A 21,695-nucleotide genomic window follows, 5' to 3' on the forward strand; every position below is an offset into this window, starting at 1 on the left:
CATTGGCCACAGTCAACTCTGGATGTTGCTTCCCAGCTGTCTATGTGATATGCAAACCAGGGCAGTACGATGTGGAGAGCAAGCTGTTTCCTGTGTAGCAGGCTCCCCCTCTCCACACAGCTGATGGATCCAAAGGAATGGCAGAGACTGATTCAGTTTGGCACCAGCAGCGTTGCAGGAGTTGCCAGTCAATGTTGAGCTCAGTGTAGAACTACCTTTGGGACTCCAGCTCCGGAGTGTTCCTCGGGGTTTTCTCCTGAAGCCTTCCCCCGTGAGTGGGTGTAGCCGCAAGGCAGCGGAGGTTTCAGATCCGCGTTTTCCTTCTCCTAGGTGAGCTGCCAACCACGGCTGATGAACCCCATCTGCCTGGAGTGACTGGTTTTAGGGCTCATTGAATAGGTAGTGGGAGCTCACCTCCCCCCACCCCACAAGCTAAGGAACAGTGTCAAAGATAACAAGAGAAAAAATGTCATTGAGCTGAACTGTTCATGTGGACTTTATCTCATAAACAAATAATCAAATTTTCCACACTGTTCCATTAATGATCTAGTATAAATTTTGATCTGGTTTTCCCTCACCTATGCTGTACAATTAAGTGACGGTTCTTTGCTTTTCCCCATTGCGCATCTTTGTAAGTGTATCTATCTATTACTTTACCCTATCGTAATCCTAAACTTCTTAAGTATAATTTTTTATAATGAAAATGCCTGAGTTTTTAAGGCCTCTTGTGGGTGGGGGGTGGGGTGGGGGGCTTCTGCCGTGTCCGCTTGTCAAAGCCTCACTATTAACTGCTATGATATTGGTACAACTGAAACTAATTGATATTTTATATAGGTTAATCTGTACCTTTTTTTTGACATTTATGTTCCTGTAAAATTCGTGTGTCTTTTAAAATCCTAATTAACTTTAGGTAATAATTCTAATGTTTTTATTTTAAATCTGTAAATCTCTTTCCATAGCATCAAGCCAAATTCAAGTGGAGTTTCATTAAGATCATAGGGAGGTGCAACCCAGAAACAGGCCCTTCGGCCCACTGAGTCCATGCTGACCGACAACCTTGAACCTACTTCATTCTCCCCACACTAACATGTATTGACTCCAAATTCAACTGTTCACAAACCTGGTAGGGGTTAATTAACCTACTAACCCATGTGCCTTTGGTATGTGGGAGGAAACGAGAAGAAGCCATGGTCACAAAGAAACACGCAGATTCCGCACAGAAAACACCGTAAGATATTGGAGCAGAATTAGGCCATTTGGCTGATCCATTTCCCTCTCATTCACAATCTCCTGACACCAGAGGTCAGGACTAAAGCAGACTCGCTGGTGTTATGAAGTAGCAGCTCTACAAGCTGGGCCATTTGTATTGTTAGAGAGTTCTTTCCCTGTAACTTGGCTGCATCCAGTAGAAACCTCGCAGCTGGGAGTATAGGACCAGAGGGCGTTGCCTCAGAATAGAGGGATGTCCCTTTAGAATGGATAAGGTGGAATTTCTTGTGGTCTTATTGACCACTCTGCTGTATAATGTTCATCGCAATGCAGGGATGCTTTGGCCTGTAGATGGATGACGCATTAATTCCAGGCAGTAGTTTTGTACCTGTATTCGCTGATGTTATTTACATTTTATCGGATTGGTTGCTTTAAGTACATTTTAAAGGAATTGTACAGTCCTTTTGAAAGGAATTCTGATAGAAAGAATTGGGTCCTCCAGAAAAATCATACTTGAAAGGAACAATATGACTTCGAGGAGCGTGTTGGACAATATTAGGTCTTCATTGAGAAATTTGCATTCCTCTGCAAAATGCTGGTTGCAAAATTGCACTCAGTGGCCATTTTATTAGGTACCTCCTGCACCTAATAAAGTGGCCACAGGGTATGCGTTTATGGTCTGCTGTTGCTGTAGCTCATCCACTTCAAGTTTCAATGTGTTGTGCATTCAGAGATTCTTATTTATGAAGTGTGGTTATTTGAGTTACTGTCAGCTTGAATTCGTCTGGCCATTCTCCTCTGCCTCTCTCATTAACAAGGCGTTTTCACCCACAGAACGGCCGCTCACTGGATGTTATTCGTTTCTCGTACCTTCTCTAATAAACTCTAGAGAAAACCCCAGGAGATTGGCAGTTCCTGAAATACTCAAGTCACTTTGTCTGGCACCAACAATCATTCCGTGAACAGTGACTTAGATCACACCTCTTCCTCATTCTGATGTTTGATTTGAACAACAACTGAACCTCTTGACCGTGTCTGCATGATTTTATGCATTGATTTGCTGCCGCATGATTTATTCATTTAGTAAGACAGTGTGGAGTCGGCCTTTCCAGCCCTTCGAGCTACACTGCACCAGCAACCCCCGATTCACCTTAACGGAATCATGGGACAATTCACAACGACCAATTAACCTATCTGGTACGTCTGGATTGTAGGAGGAGACCCACGCATTCCATGGGGAAGATGTACGGAACAGCGCTGGAATTCAACCCTGAACTCTGGAATGCCCCAGGCTGTAATTGCGTTGTGCTAATCACTGATTAGATTAGATTGGCTGATTAGATATTTGTATTAATGAGCAGGTTGTACCTAATAAGTGGCCAGTGAGTGTATGTTCTCGGGGTATTGATTTCCAGTATTTCCAGTTGGGTATTTATTCACATTTTTAAGTAACTTGCAAATTATCAAATGGTTTGTAATACAAAGCTTACAAAGACTTGATAGGATAGTCCATTAGGTCTTTATTTGTGATAAGTTTGTTAACAGCGTAATGTGTTCTATGGTTGGATTCTCACAATATTAATGTCTTTTTATTTATATCTGTTATACTTTCCCTTGTATCTCAGTAGTGTGACAGAATCAGCTTTGTATGAGAAATAATGTGCATCTGTATAATTTGAGTAACCTTCAGTAAGTATGAATTCTATTGGTTAAAATATATCAAGGAGAAAAGCATCATGTTTGGAAAGTAATTACTGTAAATTTTTTTCAACTTTTTCCGTCTCTTGTCAATACCTCAGTATCGAGTGCATGGTGAGGTGATCAGGGCTTATTTAGATTTTTTAAATATTCTGATGACCAATCAAATTAACTCAAGCCATAAGTACAAAAACTGAAGCGTCTCGGCCTGAAATCTTGACTGTGTACTCTTTTCTATAGATGCTGCGTGACCTGATGATTTCCTCCAGCATTTTGTGTGTGTTGCTTTGGATTTCCAGCATCTGCAGATTTTCTCTGTTTGTACAAAAGCTGTTGATTTGTATAGAGTAAGGAAAGTTTGCCACGTAATGAATGAGTGATATATTTAATGAATTCAGATGCTAGTTATTTTTTGATAGTTAAAGGTGCTAGTGACCTGCTGGGTGTGTGTTAACTCTCTTTGAAGTGAATACTTCAGTAGCTTGTCCTTCAGCATTTCCCCATCACTGCTGTTGCTCTGTTTTTTCCCTGGTTTATTGGATTAATTTTAATTTGCAGTGTGAGAAATACACTCCCTGGCCACCTTATTAGATACAGGAGTGGAACCCAGTGTGATGCTGTAGTCCATCCTCTTCAAGGTTTCATGTGTTGTGCGTTCAGAGATGCTTTTCTGCACCACACTATTATAATGAGTGGTTATTTGAGTTACTGTCATTTTCCTGTTAGCTTGAACAAATCTGCCCATTCTCCTCTGCCCTCTCTCAGTAACAAGGCATTTTTGCCCACAGAAATGCCACTTACTGGATGCATTTTTGTTTACCACACCATTCTTTGTAAACTCTAGAGACTGTTATATGTGAAAATCCCAGGAGATCAGCAGTTTCTGAGATACTCAAACCACCCTGTCTGGCACCAGCAATCATTTCATGAACAAAGTCACCTAGATCACATTTCTTCCCCCATTCTGATGTTTGGTGTGAACAAAAGCTGAAACTCTTGACCATGTCTGTGTGCTTTTATGCATTGAGTTGCTGCCACATGATTGGCTGATTAGATATTTGCATTAATAAGCATGTGTACAGGTGTACTTAATAAAGTGGCCATTAAGTGTATGTATTTCCTTTATAGTTCCTGGCAGAAGGCATTGTCGTTCATCACCTTCCACGTTTGTTCCCAGTTGGAAGTTATTATCCTACCCTCGCCCCACCCCCCGATGTTAACAATAAATAGATCTTAGAGGTCTGAAAGTTTGTTTAATTCTTGCACTTCTTTGTATCATTTATTTTTATTTACAGATACAGTTTGGTATCTCTAAATAAAATTACAGCAATGTGACCAATTAATTTACTAACAGGTATGTCTTTGGAACGTGGGAGAAAATTGGAGCACCTGGAGGAAACTGTCGTGTACCATTCAGCTACGTCTTCTAAAATACAGTAAGAACTATAACAAGTTCAGAGTGGATCACGTTAATAAATGCATTTATTTCTTGCAAGAGAACGTCTACCTCCTTATGTTAAATCGTTGGAAGGTAGCTTCAATTTTACAGCTCAGAATAAATCATTTTTATAATTTTACTGAGATCAGTAATTCATCAACTTCATGTCTTTGAGGTCATTCCATCTCATAATGGTATTCCTTCCTTATCTGGATCCATGCATCTGTTCTTTTAATCAGAATTGCATTTTGAGGCTTTTCCCCCTATGACAGCTGCGTCCTTTTCTTCTCTGTTGTCAAAGCACTACCTGCCATAAGCATACATCGTGATAGAAAGCGCAACCCGCTTGCAAGCTAAACACTTCAACAAGCCAGCAAAGCATTCTGGGATCACTCAGGTTCCATTTTGTCACATTATATTTGACAAAAGTTATAAATTCATAAAGACTTAAGGGTTACAGATATATTTCCACAAAACCCATGTGGTTATTGGAAGAATGTATAAACGTCTTATAGTCAGTGGGAATTGAACTCAGGTTTCTGGCGCTGTAATAGCATTACGCTAATCACTGTGCCGCCCAACAATCAAATAAATGTTCCCAAACCATTATCAAATGTTACCAGACTGTTTCATCATGCTGTAGACTAATTGAGGTGAATGGGAAAGTATTTCTAATATTTTAATCTAATAGGTAGATAGCGCTCTTATCTGTGCTTTACACTTACATAAATGTACTTGTTTCAATGTGCAAGGTTATTCAACAATAAAGCACAAAAGAACCCTAATGTTACTGAAAATACAGAAAACTGATGTAGGTCAAGCAGCATTCTGCGAGGGAGAAACGGTTAGCGTGCATGAGAACATATCCTTGTCTTCAGAGTCTTTGTCAGGCCATTGACTAACTTTTTCTTTCCACAACTGCCGCCTGACCTGCTCAGTATCCCCAGCATTTTTTTTTTCTTGTTTAAGAGCTACCTTCGGGTTCGACTGCAACACTTCAGAGAAGTTTGGATAAGGACATAGATGGGAGGAGTATGGAGGGCTATGGTCCAGGTGTGGGTCATAACATAAAAACATAAGAACATAAAAAATAGGAGCAGGAGTAGGCCATCTGGCCTGTTGAGCCTGCTCCAGCATTCAATAAGATCATGGCTGATTTAACCATGGACTCATCTCCACCCACCTGCCTTTTCCCCATAACCCTTAATTCCCCTACTGAGCAAAAATCTATCCAAGCTTGTCTTAAAGATATTTACGAACGTAGTCTCCATTGCTACATTAGGCAGAGAATTCTACAAGTTCACCACTTTTGGGAAAAGCAGTTCCTCCTCATCTCCGTCCTAAATTTACTCCCCTGAATCTTGAGGCTGTGTCCTCTAGTTCTAGTCTCATCTACCAGTGGAAACAACTTTCCTGCCCCTCTATCTTATCTATTCCTTATGTTTCTATATAAAATTATATCAAGGGGACTAAGTAGAGTAAGGGTTCAGAATGGATTGGTTAGGCTGAAGGACCTGTTTCTGTGCTGTGTGCTCTATGATTTCCTCTCTTCAGCCTCTCCTTATAACTCCAACCTCCAGCCCTGGTAACGTCCTCATAAATGATTTTTTTTTGCACTCTCTCCAGTTTAATCAGGAGCAGGAAGAGTTTAACAGTTTAACTATTTATGGGTATGCTATGTTGGCACCCAAAATGTAGTGACATCTGTGGATTGCCCAGCGCAATCCTCACTGATTTGATTTGATTTGATTTGATGCATCAATGCATTTCACTGTATACTTTGACAAATAAAGCTAATCTTTAACTTTGTCCTTCCAACTGCAGTCCTATCCTTACAGAAAGATGATCAATATAGTATTTCCAAAATTTATTTTACTTAGAGATACAGCACGAGCCAGGCTCTTCGGCCCTTCAAGCTGAGCCACTCTGCAACCCACCAATTTAGTGCTAGCCTAAGCACAGGATGATTTACAATGACCAATTAACCTACTAACTGGTACGCCTTTGGACCGTGGGAGGAAACCCACTCGCACATGGGAAGGAGTGTACAAGCTTACTTTCTGAGGATGCTGGAATTGAACTTTAAACTCTGACACCCCACGCTGTAATAGTGTCACACTAACTGCGACGTTACTGTGGCTCCCTCACTGAAACTTTGATCACCTGGGCAGACTCAATCCCAGCTCAGTAGTCTACTACAGCCATTGGTTGGATTATCTGCATATATCAAGAAACCCTCCTAGATTCAGATGTGCCATAGCGCTCTATAACTCAAATTTTCAACATCTACAGTGTTGCTTTGCATTCCAATCACCTGCAATGCTGAATTGAGCATCTTTGCAAGGCCTTTGATTCTTGTGATAGCTTTTTATACACATTTCACTACAGCCAGTTAAGTGTATCTTCATCGATATGCACGCCTCGCACAGCCAAGCCTCCTGTTTCAACAACCACAATAAACCCAATTCGACTCTTTTTACAGGATCTACTACTAAATTCAACAAAGGCCATAAGGACAATTTTCATCTAGACCCTCTAGCAGACAATCGTAATGAAGCCCTCAAGTATAAATGACGACAAGACTGGAATCAGCATCCACAAATTTTTCTTTGCAGTCATTGAAACATTCCGTGTGTTGTGCAATATTCCCTATACTGTCCTGTTAAATCTTTCTCTAGGATTTTCTCATCACCCTGAACCTCAAAGGGAAGACCTTGATGGTGCCAGTCCTTCCAAAAATGCTTTTATTTCTGTGCCTCAGGAACACGCACACGCATGTGGCATTTTTGCTGGAATAGATGTGGACCAGGATTCTTACTAGACTAGTCAGCAGCATTGGATGGAGTCTTTGATAATGCTGTCTGCTTTATTGAAACTGCGAGAATTGCAGACAGAGTCCATGAAGGGGAGGCTGGTTTCTGTGATGTGCTGAGCTGTGTTCACAACTCTGTAACTTCTGGCAGTCGCGGACAGAGCATTTGCTGTACCAAGCTGTGATGCATCTGAATTGGTGCTTTCTGTGGTGCATTGTTCAGGAATCCTGTCAGATTTCTGTAGTTTTCTGAGGAGGTAGAGGTGCTGCTGAGCTTTCTTGCCCATGATATCAATGTGATTGCACCAAGATAGAGCTCTATCCTGGTCACATATCCCTATTGATTTTCTCGTGCAGGCTCTGTCATGTCTTCTCTATAACCTGTAGGGCAACACTGATCAGTAATGGTTGCAGATAAATGTTCCTTTTCTTCTTAAAACCATCACCCCTATTTGGGTATAGGCTGCCACAGCACCTCGCCTGAGTCCTCTGTCCTGAGCTGAAGGTTGAACTTCATACATCTAGGCAAAGATCCTTCCTCTCCCAGGATCTTTGAATATTTGGAGCTTCTGTTGGGATTTCTGTAACAGTGTTTTTACAGGATGGGGTTGCTAGCCCCTTGCCCAGCCCTCCTCCTCCTCCTGCAGCCAGGCTTGGGACCATCCAAGGCGGAATTAAATGCTCCTTTTACATGGCCATAATTAACTATCTCATGGTATCAATTATTCTGCTTGGGCAAACCCAGAACATTTTTATACATAATAGAACTCTTAAATAACAAATGTTCTAACCTGCTTTAGGTGTACATCAAACAATGTGCATGAATTTTCTGAAAAAATAGCATTGATTAGATTGCACCAGAATATTTTAGACTTTCTGTCTGTGGTGTCTATGATTCTCTTCTCCACCTTCCCTCCCCTTGCTCTGTCCACCCTCTCCCAGCCTCTCATTTTACCCAGTGGTGCAAATTAATAGTTGAAAATTGGTGACAGCACAGTAATGCGAATTTTGTTGTGGCCAGTGTTTTCTGAACTGCCTTCTAAAATCATTCAGTTAAGAGCATTGTACATGATTAGGCAATTGCATCTTTTGTTTTAGTTGCCCAGAATGAACATTAGAAGTTGGCTAAAATGAACCATTTCTCCCTTTAGAATAGAGGTGGGGCAGGGATTTCTTTAGCCAGAGGGTGGAGGCCAAGTCATTGGGGTACTTGATTAGCAATGGCGTCAAAATTCAAAGTAAGTTTGTTAGCAAAGTATGTAGTGTCCCCATATGCTATCATGAGGTAGCATATGGGGACATATGTGGGCATGTGGCCAAGTGGTTAAGGCATTGGACTAGCGACCTGAAGGTCGTGAGTTTGAGCCCCAGCCGAGGGAATGTGTTGTGTCCTTGAGCAAGGCACTTAATCACACATTGCTCTGCGACGACACTGGCGCCAAGGTGTATGTGTCCTAATGCCCTTCCCTTGGACAACATTGGTGTTGTGGAGAGGGGAGACTTGCAGCATAGGCAACTGCTGGTCTTCCATACAACCTTGCCCAGGCCTGCGCCCTGGAGAGTGAAGACTTTCCAGGTGCAGATTCATGGTCTTGCAAGACCATGGTCTCGCTACCATGAGATTCATTTTCTTGCAGGCATACACAGTAGAATAGAGAAGTAAAATAGAATCAATGAAAAACTACACACAAAGACTTGACAAACAACCAATGTGCAAAAGAAGCAAAACTTTGCAAATACAAAATTACATAAATACTACTGAAGAGTCCTTCAAAGTGAGCCCATAGGTTCAGTGTTGGGGTGAGTAAAGCTATCAAGGGTTATGGGGTGAAGGCAGAAGAATGGGACTGAGAGGGAAAATAAATCAGCCGTGATCAGGTGGTGCAGCAGACTCGGAGGACAACTAAAAAAGCCTTAAGAAGGGAAAAGATGAAATATGAGGACAAACTAGCCAATAATATAAAGCAGGATACTAAAAGTTTTTTCAGTTAGTTTAAGAATAAAAGGAAGGTGAGAGTTGATACTGGACCACTAGAAAATGATGCTGGTGAGGTAGTAATGGGGGACAAAGAAATGGGTATTTTGCATGAGTCTTCACTGTGGAAGACACAGTGTGCCAGAGGTCCGTGAGAGCCATTGCTATTACAAAGGGAAAAGTGCTAGGCAAACTCGAAGGCCTTAAGGTGGATAAGTCACCTGGACCAGACTGACTACATCTCAGAGTACTGAGGGAGGTTGCTCAAGAGATAACGGATGCATTGGTCATGATCTTTCAAGAATCGCATGATTCTGGCATGGTCCCGGAAGACTTGAAGATTGCAAATGTCACTCCACTCTTTAAGAAGGGTGGAAGGGAAAAGAAAGAAAATTATAGGCCAGTTAGCCTAACTTCAATGGTTTTGAAAGTGTTGGAGTCTATTATTAAGAATGAGGTTTTGGGGTACTTGGAGGCTAGTGATAAAATAAGTCAAAGTCAGCATGGTTTCTGTAAAGGGAAATCTTGCCTGACAAATCTGTTAGAGTTCTTCGAGGAAGTAACAAGCAGTGGACAAAGGAGAAGCAGTGGATGTCATTTACTTGGGTTTTCAGAAGGCCTTTGACAAGGTACCACATATGATGTTGCTTAACAAGATAAAATCCTATGGCATTGCAGGAAAGATACTGGCATGGATAGAGGAATGGCTGCCAGCCAGGAGGCAGTGAATGGGAATAAAAGGGACATTTTCTGTTTGGCTGCCATTGGCTAGTGGTGTTCTTCAGGGGTCAGCTACTTTTCACACTGTTTGTCAGTGATTTGGATAATGGAATTGATGGCTTTGTGGCAAAGTTTACGGGTGATTCGAAGATAGATGGAGGGGTAGGTAAAGAGCTGAGGAAGCAATGCGATTGCAGCAGGAAGAATGGGCAAGAAAGTGGCAAATGGAATATAGTGTTGAAAATGTATGATAATGCATTTTGTTAAAAGGAATAATAATGCGGACTATTATCTAAATGGGGAGAAGGTTCAAACATCAGAGTTGCAGAGGGACTTAGAAGTCCTTGTGCAAAACTCCCAGAAGGTTAATTTACAGGTTGAGTCTGTGATAAAGAAGGCAAATGGAATGTTGGCATTTATTTCAAGGGGAATAGAATATAAAAGCAAGGAGATAATGCTTAATCTTTGTAAGACATTAGTCAGGCTGCACTTGGAGTATTGTCAACAGTTTTGGGCCCAATATCTCAGAAAGGATGTGTTGTTATTGGAGAGAGTCCAGAGGAGATTCACAAGGATGATTCTGGGAATGAAGGGGTTAACATTTAAGGGGTGTTTGGTAGCCTTCGGCCTGTACTCACTAGAATTTAGAAGAATGTGGGGGGGCATCTCACTGAAACCTAGCAAATGTTGAAAGGACTAGATAGAGTGGATGTGGAGAGGATGTTTCCTACGGTGGGGGTATCCAGAACTAGAAGGCACAGTCTCAAAATTGAGGGGAGACCTTTTAGAGCAGAGGTAAGGAGAAATTTATTTAGCCAGAGAGTAATGAATCTGTGTAATGCTCTGCCACAGACTGCGGTGGAGGCCAAGTCCGTGGAAATATTTAAGGCGGAAGTTGCTAGTTTCCTGATTGGTCAAGGCATCAAAGGATATGGCGAGAAGGCATATGGGGTTGAGTGGAATCTAGAATCAGCCATGATGGAATGGCAGAGCAGACTCGATGGCTGAATGGCCTAATTCTGCTCTTATGTCTTATAGTCTTACATGGATGTGAATGTAGGAACTACGAAAAGTCATTGGTTCAGGCATTCTTAAATGTTTTTTATGACAGAGTTACTGTCCTGTGTAAAGTTAACCCTCTGATGGGTAACTGCTTCTCTCTCCACAGATATCACTTACACTACTGAATATTTCTTTCATTTTCTCTTTTATTTGGTCGGCTGAGTTAGAGAGCTACGTCAAAAGAAGTAGTGTATCACAAATTCTGTCATTGTTTTCTGGGTTGCATCTTGAATGATTAATATGTCTTTAAGTTTTACATTTCCATTTTTTCATCACATTTGTGCAATCTCGAGGGTTTGTGTAGATACATCTATTTATTTATAAGACCATAAGACATAGGAGCAGAATTAGGCCATTCGACCCATTGAGTCTGCTCCGCCATTCAATCATGGCTGATCTTCTTATTCCCCTCCTCAGCCCCACTCCCCGGCCTTCTCCCCATAACCTTTGATGTCATGCCCAATGAAGAACCTATCAATCTCCGCCTTAAGTACACCAACAACCTGGCCTCCACAGCTGTGGTAAGAAATTCCACACATTCACCACCCTTTGGCTAAAGAAATTTCTCTACACCTCTGTTTTAAATTGATGCCCCTCTATCCTGAGGCTGTGCCCTCTTGTCCTAGACTCCCTCACCATGGGAAACATTGTTTCCAAATCTACTCTGTTTAGGCCTTCCGACATTTGAAAGATTTCAATGAGATCCCATCTCATCCTTCTAAATTCTAGTGAGTACAGTTAAATGTTTCTCGTATGATAACCTTTTCATTCCTGGAATCAACCTTGTGAGCCTCTTCTGAACCCTCTCCAATGCCAACACATCTTAGATAAGGAGCCCAAACCTCTTCACAGTACTCAAAGTGAGGCCTCACCAGTGCTTTATAAAGCCTCAGCACCACATTCCTGCTCTGATATTCCAGACCTCTTGAAATGAATGCTAACATTGTATTTTGCCTTCTCACCACCGACTCTACTGGCAAGTTAACCTTTAGGATGTTCTGCACAAGGACTCTCAAGTCCCTTTGCATCTCAGATTTTTGGATTTTCTCCCCATTTAGAAAATAGTCTGCATATTAATTTCTTCTGCCAAAGTGCATGACCATGCATTTTCCAGCATTGTATTTTATTTGCCATTTTCTTGCCCATTCTCCAAATCTGCTTAAGTCCTTCTGCAGCCTTCATGTTTCCTCACACTTCATAGTGGTGAGGTTGGGGAGAGGATTCTAAGATTTAGAAGAGTGATATAGGAACAATGACGAGAGACTTTGATGTTAGACTGCAGGGGAACCAGATGACGCTTGTGTTCCTTCCACATACAGTACTGTGGAAAAGTCTTAAGTACCCTAGATATTTTATGTGGTTTCAGGTGGTTTGGTCTCCAAAGAACCCTGATCTCAACAACATCAAGGCAGTCTACAAATACCTGTAGAGACAGCAACAAGCAAGGAAACCAAAGTCTGCAGAAGAACTGTGGCAAGTTCTCCAAGATAATTTTCTTACAAGACTGCACAACAGTACCTAGAAGAATTGATGCAGTTTTAAATGCAAAGGGTGGTCATACCAAATTTTGATTTGATTTATTTTTTTATTGTAAACTCTTCATAGTAAATTTTCCGATATTTAGAAACTGTTCATTTCATTATTTTTGAAAGTATATTTGCTTCACAGAATTTTTTTGCATGTGCCTAAGACTTTTGCCCAGTACTGTCCTGCTTTTCCTATTTAGTAGTAAATGGGTTTAAGAGCTGCTGTCGGAGAAGCCTGGTAAAAGACTGAAGTGCTTTTTCGCCACTGTATACACTACAGTGGAGGGAGTAATGGTTTTATAATGCTATTATTATCCTCTGTTTAAAATTACACTGAAGACTACTGTCTCCGCCAGACCCAACATCCATAACACAGATGCACTTGATCTCTTCAAGTCCCAGACCAGATTTAAAAGGCTATGTCTTGTATTAATATTGAAAAATTTAGAATAAATTTTGTTTTGTTCATGAATAAACACTATACAAAGTGCCACTTAGTAATATAAGACACTTAGGTCTCAAGAGCTCTGAGAGGGAAGATGATTTGAATTTAGCTACTGAAAAGAGATTAAAGATAAAGGTTAATCTTAAAGATTAGGTTTCTTTGTCATATGTGCATCGAAACATCTAGTGAAATTGTTTTTGATGTCGTAATGTTGGTTTTTGTGTCAGTAACCAACACAGTCTTGAGAATGTGCTGGGGGTAGCCCGAAAGTATCACCATGCTTCTGGCGCCAACCCAATTTACTAGTCGTAATCTGTACGGTTTTGGACTGTGGGAGGGAACCAGAGCACCTGGAGGAAACCCACACAGCTGTGGGGTGAATGTCCGAACTCCTTAGAGACATTGGGAATTGAAAGTGGGTCACTAGCAGTGTAAAGCGATTGTGCTAACATTATGCTACGGTGCCGCCCAAGTCACACTGAACTCCGTACATCCATTAATCCTACAAGTATGTAAAATGCATAATTTGCTTTTTACCATTTAAAACAAGGGTCAAATTTCTGAAATTGGACTTTGCTTCATGTTTGGCTAAGGTGATATGTGGATATTGTTAAAGGGTGGTTGTATATTAGCTAAGTGATCTATCAGTTTGAATCATCTTTTAATAAAGTTATAGGTCTCAACAAAATGATAGTGTGGAAAATATCGTGTTTTTACTAGTTGCTTCTGTCTCCTTGGCAGCAGGTATCTATTTAAAAAAAAATGTCTTGTTTGAAAAGTAAATCTGCCCGTACCTCCCAAAAAAAAGGTAAAAAGCACAATGTCACTCCGTTGTCATTATGTGTCATGTTGTATAATGTGTCATGGTAGAGACATAACTCCACCCTGCCACCCATAATATTATTAGTGAAATTAAAATAAAACTTCAGATCTAGTAATTGAAGCAAAAACTGCCGAAGCGATAAGCACCAGCCGGTTACGCAGCATCAGGAGTGAGAGGAAATAAACAGTCAACATTTCCCTTCAGGGACTCTTCATCAGAACTATAAACTGTGACACACCACAAAATGCTGGAGCAACTCAGCAGGTCAGGTAGAATCTATGGAGGGGAATAAACCGTTGACATTTCAGGCCGGGACCTTCATCAGGATTGGAAAGGAAGAGGGGAGATAGTCAGAATAAGAAGGTAGGGGAGGGTATGTAATACAAGCTGATAGGTGACACATGAATTCAGGTGAGGGGGAAGGTAGATGAGAAAACTAACATGCAGAGTGGCAGGTGTGGAGACAACAGACCAATTGGTTAATACCTTATTATAGGGTCCCTCTGTTTCCTTTCCTCTGTTTGCAGCAGAGAGCTCTTAACTCTGATCTGCTGCCCACGTGATTATGAAGAAGACACACCAGAGGCTATACCTCATTAGGTTTTTGAGGAGATTTGGTTTGTCAACAAGGGCTAGCAAATTTCTGCAGATGTACGGTAGCGAGCGTTCTGGCTGCTTGCATTACTATCTGATACCAATACACAGGATCAGGCAAAATAAAAAAAGCTGTGGAGGGTTGTAGACTCAGCCAACTCAATTATGGGCTCTAGCCTCCTCACCATTGAGGACACCTTCAAAAGCCAGTGCCTCAAGATGTCGGCGTCTGTCACTAACAGGGCTTCCCAACCATGGACCTCTACCATTAACCAAGAGGTCCGTGGATGCCAGGTTGGGAAACCTTGATTGTTAAGGTTCAGGACAGACTCCCTTCATTGCTGCCACTGGGGAGGAAGTACGGCAGCATCAAGACAGACACTCGACAATTTAGAATCAGTTTCTTCCTCTCCACCATCAGATTCCTAAATGGTAAATAAACACCATCTCATTATTCCTATTTTCTCCACTATTTATTTAGTTTGTAATTTGTAGTATATTTTTTAGTAATTTTAAAATCTGCACAGTTGGTGATGATAATTCTGATTTTGAAGATCCAGACGTGCGATGACAGAAAGGACGTGCAAACTCTACACACAGACAGCACCAGTGATCAGTAACGAACCTGGGTCTCTGGAGGTGTGAAACGGCGACCCTACCTGTATGTCTAAATATCACAAGACCCATTCTGTTTTGTGTTCGTGCACAATGTTATTGCCACCCAGTTTGTTAAATTGATTTTTATTGCTGTTTCTACATAAACGTAGAGTTAGCATTTACAGAGGTCATTGTAGACACTTCCCTTAGGGCAATTCCCGATGTTGGTATTCTTTTTGGAACAGTGGTAGTATTTGCTAGGTCTGCCAGGAATAGGATAGGTACCATCTTCACTGTTACTGCAGAACTCCACATCATAGTCACTGAATATATTCGCACTCACGCATTTTCTTCTGACTGCATCATAGAGCAAATTGGAGGAACAGTGCTTTATTTGTGTTTGTTCCGCCTTGCATTTGTAGTAGATGGGGACAGGGATTGCGTAAGAACCATTAGGTTTGCCCTCGCAAAAGCTGCTGGCTGCCAAATGAATTGCGGGAAACAGCCTGGGTGGCCAGACACACTTGCCACCAATGCTGCTGTAGGAAGTTCCTCTGGGGCAGTTCTTAACCTGTGTGTCACTGTCAGTACACCGATAGAAGCTCTCTGGCGCACACTCAACTTCATAGTCACCGTTCTCTTTGCCTTCGCAAAATTCTAGGTTAGGGCACGTGGACTGTGAATCTGGTGGTGTGGAGGTGGGCAGTGGTGTGGCTGAAAGAAGAAACAATGACGTGATTAACTCTACACTGTTCTCTTTGTTCCTCACAACAACAAAAAATTAATTCAATTTCTCCTTAATAAGTACTTCCTAAATGTTGCTGCCCTAGAGTTTTTCCTGCAGTTGTTCTCTCATCAGTATTAGGCTGAGCTGGCCTTAGTTTCCTCTCTCACTTGTTAAAATAACAGCACCATTTTAGAATTTCCAGTTTCCTGATAGTGTGCCCTTGGTTAACTTGAAGTCTAAGAAGAACTGGAAAATGGTCAGAGCTTCCACCAATTACTTCCCTGACTTTTCCCAACAGATTCCATATGTTTTATGCGGAAAGCACAGCAAAATTGTAGTTGTAGTATATCTGAAATAAAAACAAAATGCTGAAGATACTCAGCAAGCCTCTTGTGGTAAGAGAAGTAGTTAACATCTTGGGTTGATTTTTTTAATCAGGAGCGAGAAAAGCTAGAATTCAGACATGTTTGAAGTTGCAGAGAGTAGGGAGGAGTGGAGAGGGAATGACTGGGTGCAGTCCAGAGGGGTGTGAATAAGGGGTGGTGGGAGTGGCCGAGAGGGACGATGAAGGCTGCTTAATCACAGGTGAACCATCGTAAGAGACAGGTGAAACCAGTATTCTTCCCCTATCTCCCGTACCCCTTTCAGGATTTTGAAGGGTGACTCCCTGGCCACTCATCCATTCCCACCAAACAATTCCTATCATACAGCTCCTTCCAACGCAACACTTAGAACATTGAACAATATAGGACAGGGCAGGCCCTTTGGTCCACGATGTTGTGCTGAGCTTTTAACCTACTCCCAGATCAGTCTAATCTTTCTCGCCCAGGTAGTACTCAATTCTTGTATCTTGTCCTTTCACTTTTTCCCTGTCCCATCATTCAGGGACTTAAGCAAGTGAAGCAGTGTGTCACTTGCATTAAATTCCATCTGCTATTTTTCAACCCATTTTTCCAGGATATTTGCTTCGATGACATGCAAGTGACACACTGCTTCACTTGCATGTCATCCAAGCAAATATCCTAGAAAAATGGGTTGAAAAATAGCAGATGGAATTTAATGCAGACGAGAGTGAGGTGCTGCACTTTTCGGAGGACAAACTAGGGTAGGACGTGGTGAGTGGAGGGGAACTGAGGAGTGCAGAAGAACAAAAGGGTCTTGGAATACAGGTCCATAATTCCTTGAAAGTGTTGCCACAGGTAGACAGGGTTGTAAAGAAACCTTTTGGCACATTGGCCTTCATAAATCAGTGTAGAGTACAGGAGTTGGATGTTATGTTGAAGTTGTGTAAGATGTCGGTGGACTATATATGGAGTATTGTGTGCAGAAAATTTACAGGTTGTTACCAGGACTGGAGGACCTGAGTTATTGGGAAAGGTTGAATTGGTTAGGGTTTTACCTCCTAGAATGCGGGGAGTTTTACTGGAGGTATAAAAAAAATTGAGGGGTATAGATAGGGTTAATGCAAGCAGGTCATTTTTTTTTCCACTGAGGTGTGAGACTACAACAAGAAGTTGTATGTTAAGGGTGAAAGGTGAAATATTGAAGAGAAAGCTGAGGGGTAGCTACTTCATTCAGCAGGTAGTGAGAGTGTGGAAAGAGCTGCCCGCGGACATGGTGGATGCAGGTTCAATTTCAACACTGAACAGAAGTTAGGATAAGTATGTGGATGGGAGGGGCATGGAAGGCTATGCTTCATGTCAGAATCAATGGACTAGGCAGTATAACGGATTGGCATGGACAAAGGGCCTATTTCTGTGCTGAAGTGCTCTATGACTCTGTGACTATTCAGAGTTCAGTGTGGTCTCCTTGACAATGGAGAAACCCTACACAGATTGGGTGATTGTTCTGTAGAACTCCTACCCCTCATCCTCAGGACTGACCCTGAGCTCTGTGTTCTCCTTGACTACAACTCCCCCTTGGTGGCTTCATGTGTGTTACAAGGAGGACCAGGACTCATCCATCTGGGCACCTAGTAGCCTTCCAGATTTAACAGTGAATTCTCCAATTTGGGACCTCTTTCTCCTGTTGAAGAACTGGTCATTTCTTCCTGCCCTCATTTTGGCTCAGTTTTTTTCTTTCTATTTGTACACACTGATCTGCTGGCTATATACACCTCATATACCATCTGGGTAGTCTCCAGCTCCTTGGCATGAACATTGAATTCTCCAACTTCCAGTAATTCCCTCCCTCTCCCTTCCCCCATCCCAGTTTCACTCTGCCCCCTCCCCCAGCTGCCTATCACCTCCCTCATGGTTCCGCCTCCTTCTACTACCCATTGTGCTTTCCCCTATTCCTTCTTCACCTTTCCTGCCTATCCCCTCCCTCACCCCTTGATTTTTCCCCTTACTGGTTTTTCACCTGGCACCTACCAGCCTTCTTCCCACCCTCCCCCCATCTTCTTTATGGGGCCCCTGCCCCCTCCCTCTTCAGTCCTGACGAAGAGTCTCGGCCCAAAATGTTGACTGTTCATTTCCATGGATGCTGCCCGACCTGCTGAGTTCCTCCAGCATTTGTGCGTGTTGATCTGCTGGCTATGCCTCACAGCCTTGTTATTAACAATACATTCCACAGACCAGAAAGGAAAGAGTGCTTTGAGCTGCTACATTGACTCATTTGATCTCTGAAACTTACTCATCCCCTTCAGCTTCTCTCCTACTGTTTTAAAATATGTCTCTGATGAAGGGTCTCAGCCTGAAACGTCGACTGTTTATTCCTCTCCATAGATGCTACCTGATCTGATGAGTTCCTCCAGCATTTTATCTTTGGTTCTCTACATTTTCAGCATCTGCACAATCTCTTATGTTAATAAAACGCTGGTTCTCTTTCCACAGATACTGTCTGACCTGCTGAGTGTATCCTGCATTTTTGGTTCTTATTTCAGATTTTCATCATGTACAGGTTTTAGGTTTTTAATCTGATGTCTCCTGTGATATAGGGTCTTGCACTGACCCAAATATGAAATTTTGATTTTATTAAAGATATAATATTTTAAAATTACATATCATGAAAGCTTTTGGAAGTAGCGTGATTACAGTGACATAATTAATGCTTAAATATTTGATACAGAAATATAAATATCTTGTTTTGGAAAGCTATTTTAAATGTAATTTAATTACCTGGCAAGGTTTCCTCAGATTCAGAATCCGAGAAAAGCTTAGCCCTCAGTTTATTAATCAGGGGGTATTTTCCTTGGTTGCAGGAAGTACCTTCGTAATCATCCAGATCGATTGTCCAAACCATCGCACCTCCAAAGCTATTATTTTTCAACCATTCTACCTGAATGAAGAGAATTTTAAAAATCTTTTAAACCCCCTGATGTAGATTGTTTCATGTTAATATTTGGGTGCCTGTTCACAAAAGGGGCACAAATTAGGGAAGCCGATACCGCAACGCTAGTACGGCTTGAGGTGTCAGAGTAGGACTATGGTGCGGTCTATAAGGAATTTGTACGTTCTTCCCGTGACCACGGTAGTTTTCTCCGGGTGCTTCAGTTTCCTCCCACAGTCCAAAGGCACACGGGTAAGCAGGTTAATTAGTCATTGTAGCTTGTTCTGTGACTAGACTAGGGTTAAATAGGTGGGCTGCAGGGCGGCGTGGCTCATTGGGTTGGAAGAGCCTATTCCGCACTGTATCTCTAAATAAATAAGTAAACATTTCCTGAACCATAGGAGACTGAGAGGTGACTTGATAGAGATATACAAAATTATCAGGGGCATAGACTGGGTGAAAGAACATATATCACCATATAACAATTACAGCATGGAAACAGGCCATCTCGGCCCTTCTAGTCCGTGCCGAACTCTTACTCTCACCTAGTCCCACCAACCTGCACTCGGTCCATAACCCTCCATTCCTTTCCTGTCCATATATCTATCCAATTTAACTTTAAACAACAACATCGAACCTGCCTCAACCACTTCTGCTGGAAGCTCGTTCCACACAGCTACCACTCTCCGAGTAAAGAAGTTCCCCCTCATGTTACCCCTAAACTTTTGCCCTTTAACTCTCAACTCATGTCCTCTTGTTTGAATCTCCCCCATTCTCAATGGAAAAAGCCTATCCACGTCAACTCTATCAATCCCCCTCATAATTATAAACACCTCTATCAAGTCCCCCCTCAACCTTCTACCCAAAGAATAAAGACCTAACTTGTTCAACCTTTCTCTGTAACTTAGGAGATGAAACCCAGAGAACATTTTAGTAAATATATAAAATGTATAACATCGTCTTTTTCTCAAGGAAAGAGTGCTAAAAATGAGAGGTCATAGGTTTAAAATCAGAGGTGAGAGATTTAAAAGGGGCAGGTTCTACACATAAAGGGATTAGAATGAAGTGTCGCAAATAGTGGTTGAAGAGGGCCATGTTAAGAAAATTTAAGAGCCATCTAGCTAAATTTGTAGAGACTATAGGCTAAATGCAGGCAAATGGGACCAGCATGCTCAGCTGCACGCTGGTCCCATTTGCCTGCATTTAGCCTATAGTCTCTACAAATTTAGCTAGATGGCTCTTAAATTTTCTTAACATGTCCTCAGCATGGACAAGTTGGGATGAAGGATCTGTTCCCTTGCAATACGAGTCTGTGGCTCTAAATGTGTATGAACCAGTGTTCCCTTTAATACTTTTTACAGCTGTGCCGAGCAGGAAACTTCTACATGACCTGAAAATAGCACAGCACTTTAAATGTTTTTTGTGATATGCATCCTATGAATATTTAGAATGAAAATTTTAAATCACATACTTCTGGTTTTATTTATTATTTGAAGGTTGTTATGAAATACAACAAAGTAAATCTTGCACGTTTCTTAAACTTTTTCCAGCTGCGTCCAATTCCAACTGCGTGGCAACAAAGGCTATGTGCGCGGGAGCAGTTCAGTTACTGTGCGAATGCACAGCTTAGAGAGAGCGGTGGTATGGACACCCCGTGTACTGAATGAATCAGTTACAGTATCCCCACAATAACATACCCTGCTCACACTTGATGCAGAGCTTCACATATCATCAAAGGTAATTTGTATAATAAGGGGATCTGTGGCTTGTATTAGAAGATAGAGAACTCAGTGGGTGGACCCAAAAACTTGCAAAATAATATACAGTATTTTTATTTATTTTCAGTTACTGCAGAGATTAAAAAAAATCTTTAATAAAAACTCATTAAATACAAATGTCAAGGGAGTACAGGATAAATTCAGTGGCCTAAAATTAAGTCAGATTAAAATTATAGTTCTATTAACGCACATCTGTTATCAAATAACAGCTTGTGTTATTCGGCTGAACGTTGTGGACACGCTATGTTGGTGCCAGAATGTGTGGCGACAATTGCGAGCTCCTCCCCCCAGCATATCCTTGGGTGTGTTGGTTGTTAATGCAAATGATGCATTTCACTGCATGCTTCGGTGGACATGTGGTAAATAGACTTGAACCTCCAGCTGAATATGGTCTTGCAGTTACAGAGGAAGTGCAGTGCAGGGAGCCAAACAACGTGCAAAGGCCATGGCAAGGCAGATTTGGAGATCAGAGTTCAGGAGTCGGCATGGATGAACAGGGCCAAAAGGCCTGTCCCTACACTGTATGACCTTAAACGTGTATGAACATAGAACATAGAACATAGAATAGTACAGCACAGTACAGGCCCTTTGGCCCACAATGTTGTGCCGACCCTCAAACCCTGCCTCCCATATAAGTCCCCACCTTAGATTCCTCCATATACCTGTCTAGTAGTCTCTTAAATTTCACTAGTGTATCTGCCTCCACCACTGACTCAGGCAGTGCATTCCATGCACCAACTGCTCTCTGAGTAAAAAACCTTCCTCTAATATCCCCCTTGAACTTCCCACCCCTTACCTTAAAGCCATGTCCTCTTGTATTGAGCAGTGGTGCCCTGGGGAAGAGGCGCTGGCTATCCACTCTATCTATTCCTCTTAATATCTTGTACACCTCTATCATGTCTCCTCTCATCCTTCTTCTCTCCAAAGAGTAAAGCCCTAGCTTCCTTAATCTCTGATCATAATGCATACTCTCTAAACCAGGCAGCATCCTGGTAAATCTTCTCTGTACCCTTTCCAATGC

The 21,695-nt window shown here is 41.8% G+C and overlaps 2 protein-coding genes across 4 annotated transcripts in view; one reads left to right on the top strand and one right to left on the bottom strand.

Moving 5' to 3' along the window:
- The window catches only part of LOC134355393 (cleavage and polyadenylation specificity factor subunit 7-like), a 39,923-nt gene extending 35,492 nt beyond the window's left edge, over positions 1–4,431 (top strand). The window contains exon 10 of one of the 2 annotated variants that reach the window (XM_063065197.1): positions 2,044–4,431. The gene's annotated coding sequence lies outside the window, so the exon portion shown is untranslated. The other variant, XM_063065198.1, reaches the window with a different exon arrangement.
- A 10,381-nt stretch (positions 4,432–14,812) lies between these two features.
- Positions 14,813–21,695, bottom strand: part of LOC134355392 (acidic mammalian chitinase-like) — a 32,947-nt gene continuing 26,064 nt past the window's right edge. Inside the window, exons 10-11 of one of the 2 annotated variants that reach the window (XM_063065195.1) lie at positions 18,836–18,905; positions 14,813–15,613 (exon numbers count right to left, since the gene is read on the bottom strand). In XM_063065195.1, the coding sequence (XP_062921265.1) occupies positions 15,072–15,613; positions 18,836–18,905 (612 nt within the window). In that variant the 3' untranslated portion in view covers positions 14,813–15,071. Of the gene's footprint in view, positions 15,614–18,745; positions 18,906–21,695 lie in introns of both variants that reach the window. The other variant, XM_063065194.1, reaches the window with a different exon arrangement.

Source organism: Mobula hypostoma, chromosome 13 (genome assembly GCF_963921235.1).
Source record: "Mobula hypostoma chromosome 13, sMobHyp1.1, whole genome shotgun sequence".
In the NCBI taxonomy this organism is placed as follows: domain Eukaryota; kingdom Metazoa; phylum Chordata; class Chondrichthyes; order Myliobatiformes; family Myliobatidae; genus Mobula; species Mobula hypostoma.